Below are 20,815 nucleotides of genomic sequence, written 5' to 3' on the forward strand. Positions count from 1 at the left end.
TGAATTGATGGTTCCGAACTACAGACGAGAGCTCGCTTTAAACAGGGAAGTTAAACAGGGAGTGGCCTTTACTGATCTGGAGTCAGCTCCACTTCCAGATCCCTGCTGGGGTTTATTCCAGTCACTTTTACTGATCTGGAGTCAGCTCCACTTCCAGATTCCTGCTGGGGTTTATTCCAGTCACTTTTACTGATCTGGAGTCAGCTCCACTTCCAGATTCCTACTGGGGTTTATTCCTGTAATTTAATGATCTGGACTAAGCTCTACTTCCAGATTCCTACTGGGGTTTATTTCTGTCACTAAATGATCTGGAGTCAGCCCTACTTCCAGATTCCTACTGGGGTTTATTTCTGTCACTAAATGATCTGGAGTCAGCCCTACTTCCAGATTCCTACTGGGGTTTATTCCTGTCACTTTTACTGACCTGGAGTCAGCCCTACTTCCAGATACCTACTGGGGTTTATTGTGTCATGTTTACTGATCTAGAGTCAGCTCGACTTCCAGATTCCTACTGGGGTTTATTTCTGTCACTAAATGATCTGGAGTCAGCCCTACTTCCAGATTCCTACTGGGGTTTATTCCTGTCACTAAATGATCTGGAGTCAGCCCTACTTCCAGATACCTGCTGGGGTTTATTCCTGTCACTAAATGATCTGGAGTCAGCCCTACTTCCAGATTCCTACTGGGGTCTATTGTGTCATGTTTACTGATCTAGAGTCAGCTCGACTTCCAGATTCCTACTGGGGTTTATTTCTGTCACTAAATGATCTGGAGTCAGCCCTACTTCCAGATTCCTACTGGGGTTTATTCCTGTCACTAAATGATCTGGAGTCAGCCCTACTTCCAGATTCCTACTGGGGTTTATTCCTGTCACTTTTACTGACCTGGAGTCAGCCCTACTTCCAGATACCTACTGGGGTTTATTCCTGTCACTAAATGATCTGGAGTCAGCCCTACTTCCAGATTCCTACTGGGGTCTATTGTGTCATGTTTACTGATCTAGAGTCAGCTCGACTTCCAGATTCCTACTGGGGTTTATTTCTGTCACTAAATGATCTGGAGTCAGCCCTACTTCCAGATTCCTACTGGGGTTTATTCCTGTCACTAAATGATCTGGAGTCAGCCCTACTTCCAGATTCCTGCTGGGGTTTATTCCTGTAACTTAATTATCTCGACTCAGCTCAACTTCCAGATTCCTACTGGGGTTTATTCCTGTAACTTAATTATCTCAACTCAGCTCTACTTCCAGATTCCTACTGGGGTTTACTCCTGTCCTGAAACCTAAAACATTGAAGTATTTCTAGTGCAGCAGGATCAGCTGCCCGTCGCAGCGACTTGGACTGTGACCATGAAATGCTTCGCCAGCGTCTGTGGAGACGTTTTTCAGACAGCAGACAAAGCACAGATTCAACACTTGTCTTCACCTCAGGCCACCTTTCAGTCGCTCCGTTCTACCACAACCTTTTGCAGGATTTGGTTCAACTCATACCCCAACATCTACAAATTGTTCAAAATGCAGCAGCTTGTGTTTTGACCTGAGCAGGTACATTTGAACACAACAGTGCTGGCCTTTCTTCATTGGCTTCTGGTTCAGGTTAGAGCTGGTTTGAAGGTCTTGCTCCTCACCTATAAAGCAGTCAATGGCACAGCTCCTTCATATCTATCTGACTGGGGGAAGCCGCATGTCTCCCGGGGTCTGGTCTCGTGTCCCCACGGTCCGGAGAAGACGTTGGGTGAGCGGGCTTTTTCTTTTCGTGCACCAACTGTGTGGAACAACATTAGGCAGGACATTTTATTGTAATTTTACTGTGGATGTTTTTTTCTCGATTATTCTCGTTTTTACTGAACTGTTCTTAATTTTTATTCAACTGTTTTTAATGTATTGTTTATTCTTCTTGTTGTACAGCCATTTGATGGAAAGCACTTTATAAATAAATGTATTATTATTATTATTATAATTATAATATAATCATGTTGTTTTTTTTGCCCATACACTTATCTACTCATTCTCTCTCCACGCCAATGTTTAAGGTAATTTAAATTAAAAACATGTAGTGATATTTTTACGTGTCTGAAATTATTAAATATATAACCACTTGACATCCCCAAAAGCCACGTAAAGGACTAATGACCTCAGGCTTTGAATCTTAGCTACCTCCCTGAAGAACATCTTAATCTGTCAATCAATTAATACCATACAAATAAAAACTGACCAGGGATCAGACTGTAAATCGTTTTAATCACACAGGCTCACTGCTGAATGTTGTCCTGGAACAGATGAACTGATTAAAACACTTGTTCCCATGTTTGTGGTGAAAACTCATGACTGTCCCCTTGTGGTGAACTCAGGGAACTGCTGAAGGTCTGAGTTGACAGTTTCTGTTCTTCTCCATAAAAATGATAGTTTTAATCCACTTTTCCTGGTCTCGCCATGGACATGTCACCAGGTCAGTAGAAGGACCAGATCCTGTTACCAGGACCAGACCCCGAAACCAGGCGCCAAATACAAACCTGAAGCACCAAAATATCCATTAAAACTGGTTTGATTTCCACGTGGTCTCTTCAAACCTTCCATCTAGAGGCCAGATTCCTCTCCCACTCCTCCTCCACCACCTTGTAAAGCTCCATGGTGGCCTTGGCATCCTCCACGGACGAGTGACCTTTCGAGCCGGTCTGAGGATGCAAGACAGGACCAGGTTCACATCACTACAAGGTGGATTTCACTCCAAAGTCAAACCCATCATAGCCAGCATTCTCATTCGTATATGTTAGTAGTTTGCAATGTGTATGAAGTTTGTAGAGGTTCGCCACCTTAACTTCTATTGTTTGTATTTTGTTTTCATGTTACGGGACAAATTACGTGTTATCTCGTCTTAAAACATACATTTCTCTGCATATTGTGGCCTTTACATGAATGAAGTTCAACCATGAGATGTGGGCAGGTGTGACCTACTGACACGGTCATGCTGACGTGAGGCCGACAGTATCAAGGTGCTGCTGAGGTCACTTCCTCCTACCTGGATGTCCCGGTTGAAGACGGCCTTGGTGAGTCTCTTCAGTGACGCACACTCGTTCACACTGAAGCCGGCCTTCTGGTTGAGGAGAGGGATGCGAGACGTGTCTCTGGTCAGGGTGCCGGGGTGGGAGTAGCCCAGGACCTTGAAGTCGTTGTGGACCGCGTGGCCAATCACCACCTTCCCCATGAGCAGCCTCAGGATCTGCCAACAGATTAAAAATAGACTTACAACTACCACATGTGTTCTCTTTCATTACAAACAGATCTGCTCAGTCTGACTGACAAACTGTAAAAGGACAATTCAAACACAAACATTCACACACGAGACATACATGGAGATACGGGGTTAGGCGGACTGAAAAATTATATTCTAACCAATTTACCAGTTAGTTCATATTTTCTATAACCTTATGTTTTTGTGTATTTTCCAGCAGTGTTTGGCTCTGTGTTGTATCTCTGTTTCTAGCTGCTCTGCCTCCTCCCTAAAGTCCAGGTTGTCCTTGTGGATCCAGACTACTGTTGTGTTGTTGGAGGGTTAGGTCCTTGTTATTACGCATCTATGTGCTGCTGAATTATAATAATCTGCATCTCTGTGTGTTTATAAGGGTAAATTGGATAAAATATGCAAGTTGATGACATCACCTTAGGCTAGTGGGAAATTTTAATTTTAATTGTTTTTTATTTCACTATTTCCTGCCATTTTACGGAGGAAATTCATGAATAAATGAATGAAGAATAATTGGAAAACAGCTGAAACAAACGCTGGCGTCACATTCCAACATGTTTCGGTTTCAGAGTTAAAGTGTTACAAAGTAACAGAGAAATCCCGTGAGCTCACCTCCTTCCTGGCCTCAGCGTACGGCACGCCGTTGACGAGGTCGCTGCGGCGGATGCCGCTCCATCGGGTGCGGTAGTCGGTGACGGGCACAGAGGGGTTGATGAACTTATCGTAGAGGACGTCTCCATTGTAGGACACCAGACTGCAGCGTGCCAGCTGGCTGATGCTGCCCTTCGGTCCCGTACCGACCATCTCACAGTCGATCGCCACGTACTTGGTGGGGAGTCCTGCTGAGGTTTGTGTGGCAGTGGCTTTACGGCAGCCTGATGACGAGGGCCGGCTGCCGCTGCTCGTTGGCTTCCTGTTCACAGGCTCCTTGGCCTTGTTGCTCACGGCGACGGTCCAGGAAGGCGGGCCTTGTGCCGAGCTCAAAGGCTTGTGTGAAGCGCCGGCTGGGCCAGCTGAACTCTCATTGTGTGTAAAAGACGCTCTGTGTTGGTGTGGAGGCGGGTCTGGTTTGGACGGTCTCACTGCACTGGTGGGTTTCCCTTTACCTTCCAGGAAGTCCCTCTGCTGGACATCACAGGCCTTTTTGTGAAGCCACTTCTTTCTCCTTCCTTTGTCTCCTCCGGGAGGTCTCCTCCGTGCAGAGTCTTTGGAAAAGTGCATGTTGATGGTAATGTCCGACATAGTCGCGGAGGTCGGTCCAGCAGAGGTCAAAGGTTATGATTTGTTTATGTTGACTTCCTCAACAGCTCTTCTGCGTCTGTATCAGCTGACACCAGATTACACGTATCATCCTGTGAAAACAGAACACATGACTGATGTATTGCCGGCTTTACTTAAGTATCATTACGCTGTGAAAATACTACACTGCAAGGAAAAGTCCTCCATTCAAAACCTCACTCAAGACGAAGTATGTTAGCGTTATCAAAGGTTATAAAAGAAAAAGTATTGATGTGATTCATTATTACAGTGTTTCTGTATGTTATATGTCATTAACTCATCTACAGCAATGCATCATCTAGATAGAGAGAAAAATAAATAGATAGATAGATAGATAGATAGATAGATAGATAGATAGATAGATAGATACCGGTAGATAGATAATCCGTCTATGATCATCACATTCATTTGCAGCTGATCCAAGAGGCTTTTTAAAGAGTTTATTTAGCCGAAGTTTATGACAAACATTCAACATCAACACATCTGGAGATCCCTGGTTTTACATGGACAGGAAGTGACGGTGGAAGTAACGTTATATATAGTCATAGTACTGTGTGACATGATTAGCTTCATCTTCCGCGCGACTAAAACGTGATTAATAGGATACATACACAAACATACATCCACAGTTGGCGTCTTGATTCGCTCGTTAATTCAAATTATTAATTAAAAAGATTCGAACTAGAAGTGACGCTGGTGTTGACGTGACCCGCCAGCGAACGTTAGCTTACTGACGCTATCGGAAGCTACTATGCTAACTCGGAAGTCCGCGGTTACCGGATGTGAACGTCACTAAATGGCGGGTTCAGCTCGTCAGTGAAGATGAGAACTGAGGCTGAACGCGACAGAAACCCGGTAATAAAACCCTAATAAAATAACTGTGAAATACAGAACCAGACCTACAGCACCACACTGGACCGTTCGCTGCTTCCTGCACACAACAAACTGTTAACATCCGGGTCATGGTGCCTTCGGGGACAGTCAAAGAAAGTTCGTTGGTTGTATAGAAATGAAACTAAACATCATTTCTACCAAATATTCACCCACATAAATTACTATTAACAATATAATTGTACCACTGATTGTGGAGGGCACCGATATTAAATAAATGAAATAATAACACGAAGAATAACAAGGTTTGTATATAAATGTAACAACATCCAAATACATTTTTTTGATGAAAATTGCAAACATGTTTTTAATTAATATATTTATGGATTTATATTACATTTATTTAACAAGACACATTCGTGTGTGGATCAGAAATGTGTTTGTGAAACTTGTTTTTTATTTATGGATTTATTTTACATTTTTACATACCAATATCCATTTGTGTGTGTATTGAATTGTATTTGTGAGAAGATAGTCATTTATATATAAATCACAAAATACATTTGTGAATCCTTCTCTGAAATGACCCCATACGCTACAGACATCTTTGTACCCTTTCAAAATAAAAGCCCAGGCTATCCCAGTGTAACGTGCACTAATACATTCAACCAGACCACATAGTACAGGCTGCTCAATAAAACAGCCCCCGAAGAAAGTTGGGCTACAAAGCTTCTTAATCTGTGGCAATTGGTTGAAAGGCAATAGCTACACATTGAGTTAGCTAGAAGCCAAGGCATACGTCCGAGTTTACGTGAAGCATTTGAACGCATCGTACCTACACGTTACAGTTATGTTATCGTTGGTTAGCTAGCACAAGCATTTGTGAAATGGGCTTTTTCATTGTAGTGAGTAAGTAACTTTATGTCAACTTCGTATATACCGGGAAAACAACGCAGCTAACGTATATTAGCATTAGCTCGCCTCAATGTTAGTTAGCTCAAGTAGCTAAGCTAGCAGAGATGTTCAGCCTGTCAGCAGAACAACAGAGAGAGCTTTCGAGCAGACTCACGACCTTCCTCTCTCCGTACAGTCACCTGTCCGACTCCTTCATCATCGTACGTGTCGGTGTTTCCTTCCTCCCGCTGTGTTACGTGTTAGCTGTGACGTGTTAGATGTGACGTGTTAGATGTGATGATCTACGATTAGACAGCTGGATTTCTGTTTCTGATAACATTGATTCTTCAGGAGTTCTTCACCGAGGACCTCTGGCACACGTTACCCAGCAGCTGGCAGCTGGTGCTGCAGGACCTGACGTATCCACAGGTTGCAGACTTGTTACTAGATGTTGCACATGGCGACAGGAGGTACTGCTGGATTTACAAACCTTTACTCCAAAGAACAAAATACTGAAAACAATTAGAAGCAAAAATCCCAAACTGAGGGGAATTAAACGAAGATAAGGACTTGAAGCAAAGAACAACACAGGTTAATTCTACGTATTATGTAGTTGGCATCATTTTGGGATTTCTGCTCACAGTCTTCATCAGGAAACCGTTAAACAAGTTAAAATAAGGCACATGATTGAGGTCTATCAAGGGTTTCAGGCTGCAGTTCAGATGTAAAGAAAGCCGCAGCTCTGGAATGAGTAATGGTGATGTGGTCTCTCCAATGTAAATATAATAATAATGAACCGTAGAGTGTTTGTCCTTACAGATACCCCTCGGTTTGGCCTCTGTCCCTCCTGGCCTTCCGTGCCACCGCTCACGCTCTGGCATTTCCCAGAGTGCACCGGGGGCAGCGAGGCAGAGCCGCCGGCTCGGCAAAGCCGGACGAGTTTGTGGAGAACCGGAGTCAGAGCTCCCTGCTGCGTCACATATTCAGGAAACACGTCAAACCCAAGAAACAGCACGAGATCCGCCACCTGGGTTCGGTACGGGCTCTGCTGCCTTCGCTGCTTTCTAACTGCAGATGGAACAACATGGAGTCCTGGTCCGTTGACTCTCTTTAATTATTTTCCTTTTTTTTCATCCCAGCTGGTAAAACAACTGTGTGACCAGACGGACTGTAACAACGTGGTGGATGTGGGCTCTGGACAGGTACTATTTTATCTCTGCTACATTTGTTTCATTCATTTTAAAGGCTCAGGGATTTCCTAAATCAGGATTAAATCGATGTTTATCAGGATGATATGGAGCAGACTCAGTGAGGTAGAGTCGGAACCAGTTTAAGGGACTGCAGGGATTTGGTCAAGCTTGTAGACTGGGACTGGTAAGGAGTGGGGGGAGCAGGTCCGTTAAGGTCCAAGAGGAGGATGGGCTGGACCAGGAGGCAGGCCCAGAACGGGGTCAAAGTGGTTAAAAACCAGTATAGAATCTGTGAATCCCTGGTGGTGGTTTGGTGGCTCGGTTGGGACCCCCGGCTCACCTGCAGATAAATAGACAGCTGCTCTGAGGGTGGACCAGGTGATTGGTCGATGATGATGATGTCATGACATGCTCATTCGCTGAGTGTTTGTGTGGATGCTGATGGAGGAACAGTGAGGTTCTGACGATTACGCTACAAACACGTCCCGCCACTCTGCTCCCAACAGGGTCACCTGACCCGTTTCCTGTCCTTCGGGCTCGGCCTGTCTGTGACCGCTGTTGAGGCTGATCCGACACTGGTCGCCATGGCGTCCAAGTTTGACGCACAGTTACTGTCGGTGTTAGAGAAGGAGAGACAGAAAAAGGTCGGTGCTTCTTATAACATAGTTATTAACATTATCAATCTATGAACAAAGATTTGAAGCTTCATATCTTTTCACTGAAACATTTCTGTTGGTTAATGTGACGCCATCTGTTGTTGAGATGAGAGTACTGAGTCTTTCTTTCTAGACCTGCTCCTCTATGGTCCCCGGGTCCTCTCTGGTCCCCGGGCCCCAGTCCTCTCCCCGGCATGTGGCCGGTTGGGTAAACCCCAAGGCATCATGGGAGGCCTTCATCGAGCAGCTGAGTGCAGCATGTTGTGTCAACGAAGGTCCCTGGACTCCTTCGGGATCCAGCAACCAGAGACCGCATGTTGAACGTCCCTGTTCTCAAGTGGTCCAGACTTCAACATGTCGTGCTTCCACAGACTCTCGGGACTCTGAATCCACATCCCAACAGGAAGTTGTCTTTCAGCGAGGCCGTCCAGACCTCATCCTCACCGGTCTCCACGCCTGCGGCGACCTCAGCGCCACGCTCCTCCGCCACTTCATCAGCTGCCCACATGTGTGCGGCATCACGTCGGTGGCGTGCTGCTACATGAAAATCACCACCCGGGAGAATCCCACCCCTCCAGGACTGGTAGTGGCTCCACAGACCCCCGACCAGGACGCCGCCCCCTCAGAGTTTGGCTACCCGATGAGCTCCTGGGTGGGGGGGCTGCCGGGACATCAGCTGTCCTACAAGGCGAGGGAGGGGGCGTGTCACGCTGTCGAGGACTATACACGGAGGCTTCGGGAGGAGAGCGAGCTGCTGAGGACGCACTGTTACCGGGCGACCCTGGAGACCTTCATTAGGGACACGAGACCAGATCTACGCAGAGCCGGAATCCAGACCATCAAGAAATCCTACTTATTACCGTTTCCAGAGTGAGTGAACGTATCTTCAACTCTAATCATGTTATTGTTAATATTTTTATGTTGTCGAAACATGCAAAACCAAACAAATCATGATTATTGTTCTAATTATTATTTACACTGTTTGAAATAGATCTGAAACAATAAGTCTGTGTGTGTACTTCCCTCTCAGGTACGCCCGTCTGGGTCTGGCCTGGGTCGGCCTGCCCCCCGGGCTGTTCCTGGACCCGGAGCGGGTGGAGGCCATGTTGCAGCAGCAGGTCCGGGTGGTGGTCTACTTCGGTCTGGCTCTGCTGCTGGCTCCTGTAGTGGAGACGCTGGTGCTGCTGGACCGGATGATCTACCTGCAGGAGAACGGTGAGGACACGAGACACGTGAAGAGACGCTTTCCAATATTTATTGAGAGAATGATCTACACAAAGAGGTTGAGATCCTCGAGTCTTCCCTGTCACAGGGAGACATGTAGAGACAGACAGGTAACCAGTCTATCGCAGGGCTGACATGTAGAGACAGACAGGTAACCAGTCTATCACAGGGCTGACGTGTAGAGACAGACAGGTAACCAGTCTATCACAGGGCTGACATGTAGAGACAGACAGGTAACCAGTCTATCACAGGGCTGACGTGTAGAGACAGACAGGTAACCAGTCTATCACAGGGCCGACATGTAGAGACAGACAGATAACCAGTCTATCACAGGGAGACATGTAGAGACAGACAGGTAACCAGTCTATCACAGGGAGACATGTAGAGACAGACAGGTAACCAGTCTATCACAGGGAGACATGTAGAGACAGACAGGTAACCAGTCTATCACAGGGCTGACGTGTAGAGACAGACAGGTAACCAGTCTATCACAGGGCTGACGTGTAGAGACAGACAGGTAACCAGTCTATCACAGGGCTGACATGTAGAGACAGACAGGTAACCAGTCTATCACAGGGAGACATGTAGAGACAGACAGGTAACCAGTCTATCACAGGGATGACATGTAGAGACAGACAGGTAACCAGTCTATCACAGGGCTGACATGTAGAGACAGACAGCTAACCAGTCTATCACAGGGCCGACATGTAGAGACAGACAGGTAACCAGTCTATCACAGGGAGACATGTAGAGACAGACAGGTAACCAGTCTATCACAGGGCCGACATGTAGAGACAGACAGGTAACCAGTCTATCACAGGGCTGACATGTAGAGACAGACAGGTAATCAGTCTATCACAGGGCCGACATGTAGAGACAGACTGGTAACCAGTCTATCACAGGGAGACATGTAGAGACAGACAGGTAACCAGTCTATCACAGGGCCAACATGTAGAGACAGACAGGTAACCAGTCTATCACAAGGCCGAAATGTAGAGACAGACAGGTAACCAGTCTATCACAGGGCTGACATGTAGAGACAGACAGGTAACCAGTCTATCACAGGGCTGACATGTAGAGACAGACAGGTAACCAGTCTATCACAGGGCCGACATGTAGAGACAGACAGGTAACCAGTCTATCACAAGGCCGACATGTAGAGACAGACAGGTAACCAGTCTATCACAGGGCTGACATGTAGAGACAGACAGCTAACCAGTCTATCACAGGGCCGACATGTAGAGACAGACAGGTAACCAGTCTATCACAGGGAGACATGTAGAGACAGACAGGTAACCAGTCTATCACAGGGAGACATGTAGAGACAGACAGGTAACCAATCTATCACACGGCTGACGTGTAGAGACAGACAGGTAACCAGTCTATCACAGGGCTGACGTGTAGAGACAGACAGGTAACCAGTCTATCACAGGGCTGACATGTAGAGACAGACAGGTAACCAGTCTATCACAGGGCCAACATGTAGAGACAGACAGGTAACCAGTCTATCACAGGGAGACAGGTAACCAGTCTATCACAGGGCTGACACGTAGAGACAGACAGGTAACCAGTCTATCACAGGGCTGACATGTAGAGACAGACGGGTAACCAGTCTATCACAGGGCTGACATGTAGAGACAGACAGGTAACCAGCCTCATGTCTCTCTGCAGGTGTGGACAGTCAGCTGGTTCCTCTCTTCGACCCAGACATTTCTCCGAGGAACTTTGTGCTCGTGGCTCTGAAGTCTCGAGTCAAACGTCACGAGGAACTATTTAGTTGAGAAGGAACTCCAGATTAAAGCTGGTGAAGTCTTGATTTCGTCCTTTGCTTCCAGAGATATTAAATCTGAACTATGTTGCTGTAATCATGGCAGAGCGTCTCCAGGTCTTCCCCTGAGACAAGCCTTTAATGGGATTATAGTGGCGTGCCGTACCCCGCCGCTGCCTGGTCCTTTCCTCGTGTCCTCGGTTTCCCTGAAGGACGACCTTCTTCAGATTCACAGCTTGACCGTGAAACCGGAGCATGATGGGACTCCGTTCTGCTTCAGGATTCATCTGAAGCTGATGTTTGTCCCAATGTTCTGAATGTAATAGAGAAGCTTCAGCCAACGAGGCTAAAACCCTGAATCTGGTTCCTGATCCCTTCACATTGGACCTGGTTTTATAAGGATCCTCTGGTCCAGTCAGACTGTGTTCAACAAAGCTTCTTCTGGTTCTGTTCTACACGCTCCATCTTTCTGTCATTAAACGTTGACATCAACACAACTTCAGTTTGTATTTTGGTATCTTTGTCAGAGAAGAATCTGGTGTCTGCAAACTAAAGGAAACAACACGCTTTATTCAGCCTTTATTCACACTTGTTTTTAGATTTCCCTGTATTCTCTCTATCCTATGACTGACAACATGACTATGTTGAAATACTTTCCAGCAATAAACAGGTTTATTGTGCAACAGATTCTCACACAATCACAACCAGATGTAGCTTCTTAGTGGGGCTGCTGGCCTGGGACCAGTTTGGCTCTCAGTGTGTGCTGAGCATCTTACTGATATGTGACCTGAGCAGGGATCCTAAATCAGTGCCTGGTTTGGAGAGACTCCATTCGTGGACTCCAACTCCACCTCCTGAGCAGAGCAGCCGAGACGCTCCGGAGCTTTGTCACACAGTACAACTTTACTTTTCTCTGAGAACCATGATGCACTCGGTCTCGGTGGTTTTGGTTTTGCTGCTGTGTCCTCAGCAGACGCACAGCAGAGCCCCCTGTAAGCCAGTAACCTCCAGCTTCTGTCAGGGTTTGGGATACACAACGTCCTCCCATCCGACCGGAGTAATGGGCTTCAGCCTGCAGCAGACGGCTCAGATGGTGGAGACGGCTTGTTCCCCCAATGTCGCCACACTCATGTGTCGCGTGGTCGTGCCTGAATGTGGCTCGGAGGAAGACAGCCGGATGAAGCCGTGCCGAGCGCTGTGTGAGAAGGTGAAGACGGACTGCGATTCGGCCCTGAAGGCCAAGAAGCTGGTCTGGCCCACGAGGCTCCGGTGTGACACTCTCCCACAGTCTAACTGCGTGCAGGTCAGTGGTTTTCTTCTTCACTCTTTTAATAACTAGTTGGAAAATGTTGGAAGTCAGAAGCTGATAGTTCTAAGTCGGTGCTCCTGACATCCGACTGAAAACATATCTCGATGAAAACAGCAAACTGACGTTCGTAAGTAAGTCTCTGGGGACAGAATACCACATCATCTCACATTAATAGCTCGTGACCTTTCTAGGCATCACCTCAGAATTTAAGATAAGGACATTCTGAAAAGGTTATTCTTATGTTCACTGGGTCATTCATGAAAGGTAAGTACATCTGTGAATAGATCTAAAACCACCTCCCGATTCATGGACTCAGTTCTTCTGTTAGTAGTGGTGAGACAGGGACAGGTCGGTTCTTCTGTTAGTAGTGGTGAGACAGAGACAGGTCAGTTCTTCTGTTAGTAGTGGTGAGACAGGGACAGGTCAGTTCTTCTGTTAGTAGTGGTGAGACAGGGACAGGTCAGTTCTCCCGTTAGTAGTGGTGAGACAGGGACAGCTCAGTTCTTCTGTTTGTAGTAGTGAGACAAAGACAGGTCAGTTCTCCCGTTAGTAGTGGTGAGACAGGGACAGCTCAGTTCTTCTGTTTGTAGTAGTGAGACAAAGACAGGTCAGTTCTCCCGTTAGTAGTGGTGAGACAGGGACAGCTCAGTTCTTCTGTTTGTAGTAGTGAGACAAAGACAGGTCAGTTCTTCTGTTAGTAGTGGTGAGACAGGGACAGGTCAGTTCTTCTGTTTGTAGTAGTGAGACAAAGACAGGTCAATTCTTCTGTTTGTAGTAGTGAGACAAAGACAGGTCAGTTCTTCTGTTTGTAGTAGTGAGACAAAGACAGGTCAGTTCTTCTGTTTGTAGTAGTGAGACAAAGACAGGTCAGTTCTTCTGTTAGTAGTGGTGAGACAGGGACAGGTCAGTTCTTCTGTTTGTAGTAGTGAGACAAAGACAGGTCAATTCTTCTGTTTGTAGTAGTGAGACAAAGATAGGTCAGTTCTACTATTGGTAGTAGTGAGACAAAGATAGGTAAATTCTTCTGTTTGTAGTAGTGAGACAAAGACAGGTCAGTTCTTCTGTTAGTAGTGGTGAGACAGGGACAGGTCAGTTCTTCTGTTTGTAGTAGTGAGACAAAGACAGGTCAATTCTTCTGTTTGTTGTAGTGAGACAAAGACAGGTCAGTTCTACTATTGGTAGTGGTGAGACAGGGACAGGTCAGTTCTCCTGTTAGTAGTGGTGAGACAGGGACAGGTCAGTTCTTCTGTTTGTAGTAGTGAGACAAAGACAGGTCAATTCTTCTGTTTGTTGTAGTGAGACAAAGACAGGTCAGTTCTACTATTGGTAGTGGTGAGACAGGGACAGGTCAGTTCTCCTGTTAGTAGTGGTGAGACAGGGAGAGGTCAGTTCTTCCATTAGTAGTGGTGAGACAGGCACAGGTCAGTTCTTCTGTTAGTAGTGGTGAGACAGGGACAGGTCAGTTCTCCTGTTAGTAGTGGTGAGACAGAGACAGGTCAGTTCTTCTGTTAGTAGTGGTGAGACAGGGACAGGTCGGTTCTTCTGTTAGTAGTGGTGAGACAGGGACAGGTAAGTTCTTCTGTTAGTAGTGGTGAGACAGGGACAGGTCAGTTCTCCTGTTAGTAGTGGTGAGACAGGGTCAGGTCAGTTCTTCCATTAGTAGTGGTGAGACAGGCATAGGTCAGTTCTTCTGTTAGTAGTGGTGAGACAGGGACAGGTCAGTTCTTCTGTTAGTAGTGGTGAGACAGGGATAGGTCGGTTCTTCTGTTAGTAGTGGTGAGACAGGGACAGGTCAGTTCTCCTGTTAGTAGTGGTGAGACAGGGACAGGTCGGTTCTTCTGTTAGTAGTGGTGAGACAGAGACAGGTCGGTTCTTCTGTTAGTAGTGGTGAGACAGGCACAGGTCAGTTCTTCTGTTAGTAGTGGTGAGACAGGGACAGGTCAGTTCTTCTGTTAGTAGTGGTGAGACAGGGACAGGTCAGTTCTCCTGTTAGTAGTGGTGAGACAGGGACAGGTCAGTTCTCCTGTTAGTAGTGGTGAGACAGGGACAGGTCAGTTCTTCTGTTAGTAGTGGTGAGACAGGGACAGGTCAGTTCTTCCATTAGTAGTGGTGAGACAGGGACAGATCAGTTCTCCCATTAGTAGTGGTGAGACAGGGACAGGTCAGTTCTTCTGTTAGTAGTGGTGAGACAGGGACCCACCAGGATCCTGTTGGATGGAAGGTCTCGTCACAGAGAAGTGATTATCTGAAAGGATCCCTGATCAGGGTTTGTGGTCTTTCAGGGTCCTGATCAGGGTTTGTGGTCTTTCAGGGTCCAGTCATCAGTGTGCCTCCAACATCTCCTGCATCCTGTCAGACCATCGCCGTCCCTCTCTGTGCAGACCTGTCTTACACCGAGACCGTGCTGCCCAACATCCTGGGCCACAGCACTCAGGAGGATGCTGGTCTGGTACTCCAGACCTTTTCACCGCTCATACAGGTGGGCTGCTCCCCCCAACTGAAGCCGTTCCTGTGCTCCGTCTTCACTCCCAAGTGTGTGTCAGGAAAAGCTCGACCTGCTTGCAGAACTCTGTGTGAGCAGGCGAGGTCCGGCTGCGAGTCCCTGATGAACAAGATCGGCTTACAGTGGCCAGAAGCCCTCCGGTGTGAAGCCTTCACCACGGAGTCCTGCGAACACGTGAGTCTGCTCAGTCTACTGAAGGAGCAGGGGTTTATCGATCCAGAACCCGCTGAGCTTTGCTTGTCGTCTCTGTTTGTTCTTCCAGGCTCCAGGCTTCAGTTTTACTCCAACGTCTCCTGCATCATGTCAGACCATCACGCTCCCTCTCTGCAGAGACCTGCCGTACACTGAGACCGTCCTGCCCAACCTCCTGGGCCACAAAACCCAGGAGGAAGTAGGTCTGGAAGCACATCAGTATTACCCCCTTGTGAAAGTGGGCTGCTCAGCTCTTCTGAAGCCATTCCTGTGCTCCGTCTACACACCCGAGTGCGTGGCGGGGAAACCTCGACCCCCCTGCAGAACCGTGTGCGAACATGCTCGGTCCCGCTGTGAACCACTGATGATTAAGTTTGGTTTCACGTGGCCGGACTCCTTCAGGTGTGAAGCGTTTACCACAGAGTCCTGCCAACACGTAAGTCAGGTCTTTTTGAGTCCAGCAGGAAGAAGAACACGTTTCCTACTGATTGGCCCCTTCTCTCCTTTCTCAATGCACAGCTATAAACTCGGCTTCATTTCCTGCCGCTGGCAGACTTCTTCTCCACACTGAGAGGAGAACAGTCTGCCACTGGCGGGAAGGGACGTGCTAGCTAGCTAACGCTAATTCTTGTCAAATGTGTGGTTTGATAAACAGTGCATGAATACATCCACATACCGCACAGTACGTCATCATAGAGACGCATCAAATATGACCGCAGTAGTCAATAGTTATCTTGCAAGGACATTTTTTCATTATTAGCATCCATCGATTGCACCAACAGAAGTGAGAGCGTCTCACTCTTCTGTACTATGACGTCATCCTCAGTGAAAACAGCAAACTGAGTGTTTTACAAGACAGTTAGCGATGCTGTAATCAAACCAGTCTCAGTTTCTGGAGACTCTCCTCTATTGCAGGCCAACAGTTTGTGTAGTTACCAGCCTTCACCACATGGTGTCACCACAATAAATGTAAACTAGGCAAGGCCATAGCACCCTGGTCAAAGGGGTTCAGACCTGTGTCTTGTTTCAGTACGGCGTGGGCAGCAGCGGGGGGGTCTGTGAGCCCATCACCATACCGATGTGCCAGGGTTTGGCCTACAACCAGACCATCACTCCAAACCTTCTGGGACACACAAGTCAAAGAGAAGCCGTAGCCAAGATGTCCTTCTTCAACGCCATGGTGCAGACGATGTGCTCCGTGGACATCCGGCTGTTCATGTGCATGGTGTACGCCCCCCAGTGTCTGGCGGGGGAAGTGCAGTGGCCCTGCAGGTCTTTCTGTGAGAGGGCCAAGCGGGGCTGTGAGGGTTTGATGACCAGCTTTGGAGTTTCCTGGCCAGATGAGCTGCGGTGTGACTCATTCCCAGAAGAAAAGTGCATATCAGTACGTAATAGAATAGGAATTAAAGGCATTTGATAATGGAAATGATCATTGGAGACCGTACCCATCTTTACATCGCATCCTTCTCTTTCACAGGAAGACAGCAGACCTGATGTAAGTGTTTCCAAACATTCTTAAAAAAAAAAAATCTTTACATCGTATGTGTTGTTGATTAAACTGTATATCACTCCAGTATTTGTTAAATGAAGAGCTCAACGGTAAAGTTGTCCATGTTTACAAGTGGGAAGCTGGTGAGGGATAGCTGGTTAGTGAGAGCATCTGCTTGATCAGATAACAGGATTTCACTCCAAATGAGTCACTGGCATAAATGTATTATAAAATATCACGATAGCAATATTTAGTGTACGTGTTTTTTTGAGTGTACACAAAGCACATTATGTGAATGTGACACATTCCTGGCAACGGTTTCACACCATTTCACTGCATTAATGCGCAAGTCTGCAAGCAAGTAAACGTGGATGTAAACCTTGCATTGATTTCAAACTTTTAACAAAAAAGTCAGATTTGCGAATCCTGTAGATGTGAACAAAAAACATTTAAGTATCAGAAACATTTGTTTGCCAGCAAGTCAATTTCCTGCAATAATCCAAAATCTGGATGAAAAGTCCAGTTGCTTTTTGTGGAGGGAACCAGTGTGAAGCTAACTTCATCATGGCTGCAGCACTATCAGTGAGATAAAATAAAATAAAGGAAGTGAAGAGTGATGCAGACCTTTGTTGGTATAACTTTATCCTTTCCAACAGATGCTGAATGCTGAGAGTGTTCTCGCTAAGCTGATAGCCGGCGGCTACTCTGTTCGTGGCAAAAGTCAGTTTATTTTCCAATTATTTTAACGACATTATCCAAAGGACAAGTTGTGAGACACATTTATTCTCATGTATTCTCCATATTTATTCTTCCCCTGTAGCTTTGAGCCTCAAAACCGCTCGTCTCCTGTTGACTCTCATGGACGTATCCTTTAAAATTTCCCTGCTGCTTCTGCTCCTCTGCTCAGTATTTACAGCCAGAACCCTAACCCTTTAGCCCTAACCCAGAACCCCAACCCAGAACCTCCATCCGTTATCCCTAAGCCAGAATCCTAACCCAGAGCCCTCACCCAGAACCCCAACCCATTATCCCTAACCCAGAACCCTAACCCAGAACCCCAACCCATTATCCCTAAGCCAGAAACCTCACCCAGAACCCTAACCCCTTAGCCCTAACCCAGAACCCCAACCCAGAACCTCCATCCGTTATCCCTAAGCCAGAATCCTAACCCAGAACCCTCACCCAGAACCCTCACCCAGAACCCTAACCCATTATCCCTAACCCAGAAACCTCACCCAGAACCCTAACCCAGAACCCCGACCCATTGTCCCTAAGCCAGAACCCTAACCCCTTAGCCCTGACCCTAAGAAGCAGACTGAATAACTCCATTGTTTCAACAATAAGAGCTATTAAGCTACATTCTTTCAGTTAATTTAAGGTCTTTAAGCAGCACTTTAAGGCAGACAAGACCGGAGATCTGGATGTGGTGGAGGTCTTCAAACTGGAGCACTATGTGGCTGTTCTCCGGAGGGAGTATGTGGAGAGCTACGAGAGCAGGAACCCACCGGCTGTCACTCAAACCCAAATGAAAAAGGCTGTCCGCGGTAATCTCTCTCTCTCTCGATTAAAGGAAACATGAATTCAATGAGCGGCAGGTCAACTTGCTTTTCTGTCTTCATGGTGCAGAATTCCATTTAGATGACGAGACCTTCAACGTGCTGTGGTACGAGCACCACTCTGAAGGTGGGATCGACTACAATGAGTTTGTAGCCATCCTGACAAAACTTCAGATCCTCCGAGGTAAAGGAATGCAAATCACGCCTAGTTTGTATTCTTGTGTTTTATGACTGTTACTTTATATTTGGTGCTAATACTTCTTCTTCCACCACTGCATACTGTTGTTAAACATGACAGGTACTGTATATTGTATATGCAAAGTTCAAAATATTATTGAAGATTACGTTTAAAACACCATTTGTCTGTGAGTAAGACAATGTTTGAAACATGATGCATTTACACAGATGAACATTAGCAGACGTCTCCTGTTATAATAATCAAAATTCAGTGTATTATTATTTGCTTCTTGTGTCAGAGCGTTTCCAGGCTCACCTGCTGAGTTTGCCATGTGACTGCCAAGTGGCCAGTTTCTCTTTCGAGCAGGTGAGTTTAAATGTTTCATTAATACATTCTTAAATAAAAATATTCCTTCATGTTTATTCACCAGAATGTGAACCCACAAAGGGAAAGATTGCAAGTACAAAATAGTATCACTTAACTACCGATAAGAACTAAGAAAAAAGTGAAAAAGGGTAACTTCTTGATGACATTGACATCCACAGTCATACTATAAAAATAATGACCTAATTGTTCCTGTTTATATCCAAAGATGCAAGTCAACATTTAATTGTTTTTTATTATAATACATATATATACTTTTTTCTCTTTTCAGTTCATGAAATCAGCCTTGATCTGAGGATCAAACCGAAGTTTCCCCAACAATGTTACAGGAACGCGGGGCCCATCCCTGTGGAACCCCATCCCTGTAGAACCCTGTCCCTGTGGAATCCCGTCCCTGTGGAACCCCGTCCCTGTGGAACCCCATCCCTGTGGAACGCCCACCAGGCCAGGAAACACCAACATAAATGTTTCGACTGCCCAAAATAACCAAATATTTGAAGTCGTTCCAGCGTGAATGTAGTGTCGTGTGTGTTTGCTTATTTGTTCTTGAATAAATGCTACAACTAGACTCGAGCTAAGTTCCCGTGTGTTGTTAATTAAAATGAAGGAGGTTAGCCCAGATGTTAAGAACAACTCTGGCTGCTCCAGCTCCAGTGCACTTAAGGTGGGATGACATTTAAGGTGGACCAGCACTATTCTCCTTTAAGTGACAAGCTGCTCCTCTGAGTCGCTGAGCTTTTTAGCTTTTAATCTATAATATTTCTTTTTAACTGTGTAACTGACAGCAGATTAAGGAGTGAATTATTATCTCTACTGTTTGTGTACAATAATAGAACACAAATTTGAATGTTAAAATATCAGCAACAGGAGGACTAACTGATGAAAATGTTTTCAAAGTTATTGTTAGAACTGTACTGGTATTATAAAGTACTCATATTGTTACTCAGGATCAGCAAGTGTTGAAATACAATTATTTCTACTTGTACTTGGTCTGAAACAAAGTATCGGTGCATCCCGACCAGATATCCATTCGGAAACCAGTAATCATTTGCAGGAACCTTTGCAATTTGTATGAAATAAATGCATAAGCTTAATAAGCCTCTCCTTGTGTTCCGTTAGTTTCAAGGCTTCCTGTCTGTCTTCCTGTCTGACTGCCAGCACACATCTAACTTCATTACCTTCCTTTCCAGTCCGTGATTCGATTCCTGCTGGCAGACACAGAACAGGAAGCAGCCTCCTCTTATCTAATGATGTTACTTATTATGAAAATTACAGAAAGTTCTACCTCTGACAACATTTATATGTTCTGAACATAATTATTGGTTCTTCTGTTTCACTCTTGCACGATCTTGACCTTTTTTGTTGAATGACTTACTTACTACTTACTCTGGTTATTTAACATCTTTACTCTCTGCGATGTCGGTCTGCTTTTTCCGCACTACATTATCTCAGCATGAGTTTGTCTAATTCAATCTTTTAGAAAACATAGCTGTGATAAAAGAAAAAGGTTAAGTCTCCACTCTAAAATGTGATGCTGCTCAGTGGTTCTTATTGATGAGAACAAGCTCAAACATACAGGTCACAACCTTCTCATGAGGTTTGGTTTTATTTCTGCTCACAGTCGCTTATCCTGGATCACCAGACTGCAGCTGTCAGTGGCAGATTTTACTCTGTAGTGCATCTTCTGCTCTATTTAAATGCCACCGGGTGACTGATGACATCATACGCAGCATTTCATGGTGTAATTCTGTCTTTCAGCCAGAAGAGGGACGACAACTCACCGACTCTAAAACTTGCTAAAGCTAACGTAGGTTTGTTGTCTAAAGCTAACGTTGGTTTGACGTCTAAAGCTAACGTTGGTTTGTTGTCTAAAGCTAACGTTGGTTTTGTCGTCTAAAGCTAACGTTGGTTTGTTGTCTAAAGCTAATGTTGTTTTTGTCGTCTAAAGCTAACGTTGGTTTGTTGTCTAAAGCTAATGTTGTTTTTGTCGTCTAAAGCTAACGTTGGTTTGTTGTCTAAAGCTAACGTTGGTTTTGTCGTCTAAAGCTAACGTTGGTTTGTTGTCTAAAGCTAACGTTGGTTTTGTCGTCTAAAGCTAACGTTGGTTTGTTGTCTGAAGCT

General features: G+C 45.8%; 3 protein-coding genes across 7 annotated transcripts; 2 read left to right on the forward strand and 1 right to left on the reverse strand.

Annotated features, from left to right (window-relative positions):
• Window positions 1-2,219: 2,219 nt before the first annotated feature.
• On the reverse strand, window positions 2,220-5,484 carry isg20l2 (interferon stimulated exonuclease gene 20-like 2). Of its 4 annotated transcripts, none has more exons than XM_084027984.1 (4): window positions 5,420-5,484; window positions 3,855-4,594; window positions 3,018-3,218; window positions 2,220-2,673 (listed from the first exon to the last, which is right to left on the reverse strand). In XM_084027984.1, exons 2-4 carry the CDS (start codon window positions 4,482-4,484, stop codon window positions 2,563-2,565), a joined length of 942 nt encoding a protein of 313 aa, XP_083884110.1. In that variant the 5' UTR covers window positions 4,485-4,594; window positions 5,420-5,484; the 3' UTR covers window positions 2,220-2,562. The 4 variants fall into 4 exon arrangements, with proteins under 4 accessions (XP_083884110.1, XP_083884108.1, XP_083884111.1 ...); XM_084027982.1 differs by having other exon boundaries at window positions 5,424-5,480; XM_084027985.1 differs by lacking the exon at window positions 5,420-5,484 and adding an exon at window positions 5,142-5,405.
• Window positions 5,485-5,797: 313 nt separating this feature from the next.
• On the forward strand, window positions 5,798-11,571 carry mettl25b (methyltransferase like 25B). Its single transcript, XM_084027981.1, has 8 exons — window positions 5,798-6,466; window positions 6,597-6,715; window positions 7,065-7,281; window positions 7,385-7,447; window positions 7,942-8,079; window positions 8,225-8,961; window positions 9,122-9,306; window positions 10,987-11,571. Exons 1-8 carry the CDS (start codon window positions 6,371-6,373, stop codon window positions 11,094-11,096), a joined length of 1,665 nt encoding a protein of 554 aa, XP_083884107.1. The 5' UTR covers window positions 5,798-6,370; the 3' UTR covers window positions 11,097-11,571.
• A 400-nt stretch (window positions 11,572-11,971) lies between these two features.
• On the forward strand, window positions 11,972-19,267 carry LOC311024459 (uncharacterized protein). Of its 2 annotated transcripts, XR_014598307.1 has the most exons (12): window positions 11,972-12,386; window positions 14,704-15,069; window positions 15,158-15,523; window positions 16,118-16,471; window positions 16,565-16,582; window positions 17,233-17,296; window positions 17,397-17,440; window positions 17,976-18,120; window positions 18,203-18,316; window positions 18,609-18,676; window positions 18,966-19,090; window positions 19,139-19,267. XR_014598307.1 is itself a non-coding variant. In XM_084026872.1 (11 exons), the coding sequence occupies exons 1-11, from the start codon at window positions 12,006-12,008 to the stop codon at window positions 18,987-18,989; spliced, it is 1,944 nt and encodes a 647-aa protein (XP_083882998.1). In that variant the 5' UTR covers window positions 11,972-12,005; the 3' UTR covers window positions 18,990-19,267. The 2 variants fall into 2 exon arrangements, 1 of the variants encoding a protein (XP_083882998.1); XM_084026872.1 differs by having other exon boundaries at window positions 18,966-19,267.
• Window positions 19,268-20,815: the final 1,548 nt, after the last annotated feature.

This window comes from Eutrigla gurnardus, assembly GCF_963514095.1.
Source record: "Eutrigla gurnardus genome assembly, chromosome: 14".
Taxonomy (NCBI): Eukaryota; Metazoa; Chordata; class Actinopteri; order Perciformes; family Triglidae; genus Eutrigla; species Eutrigla gurnardus.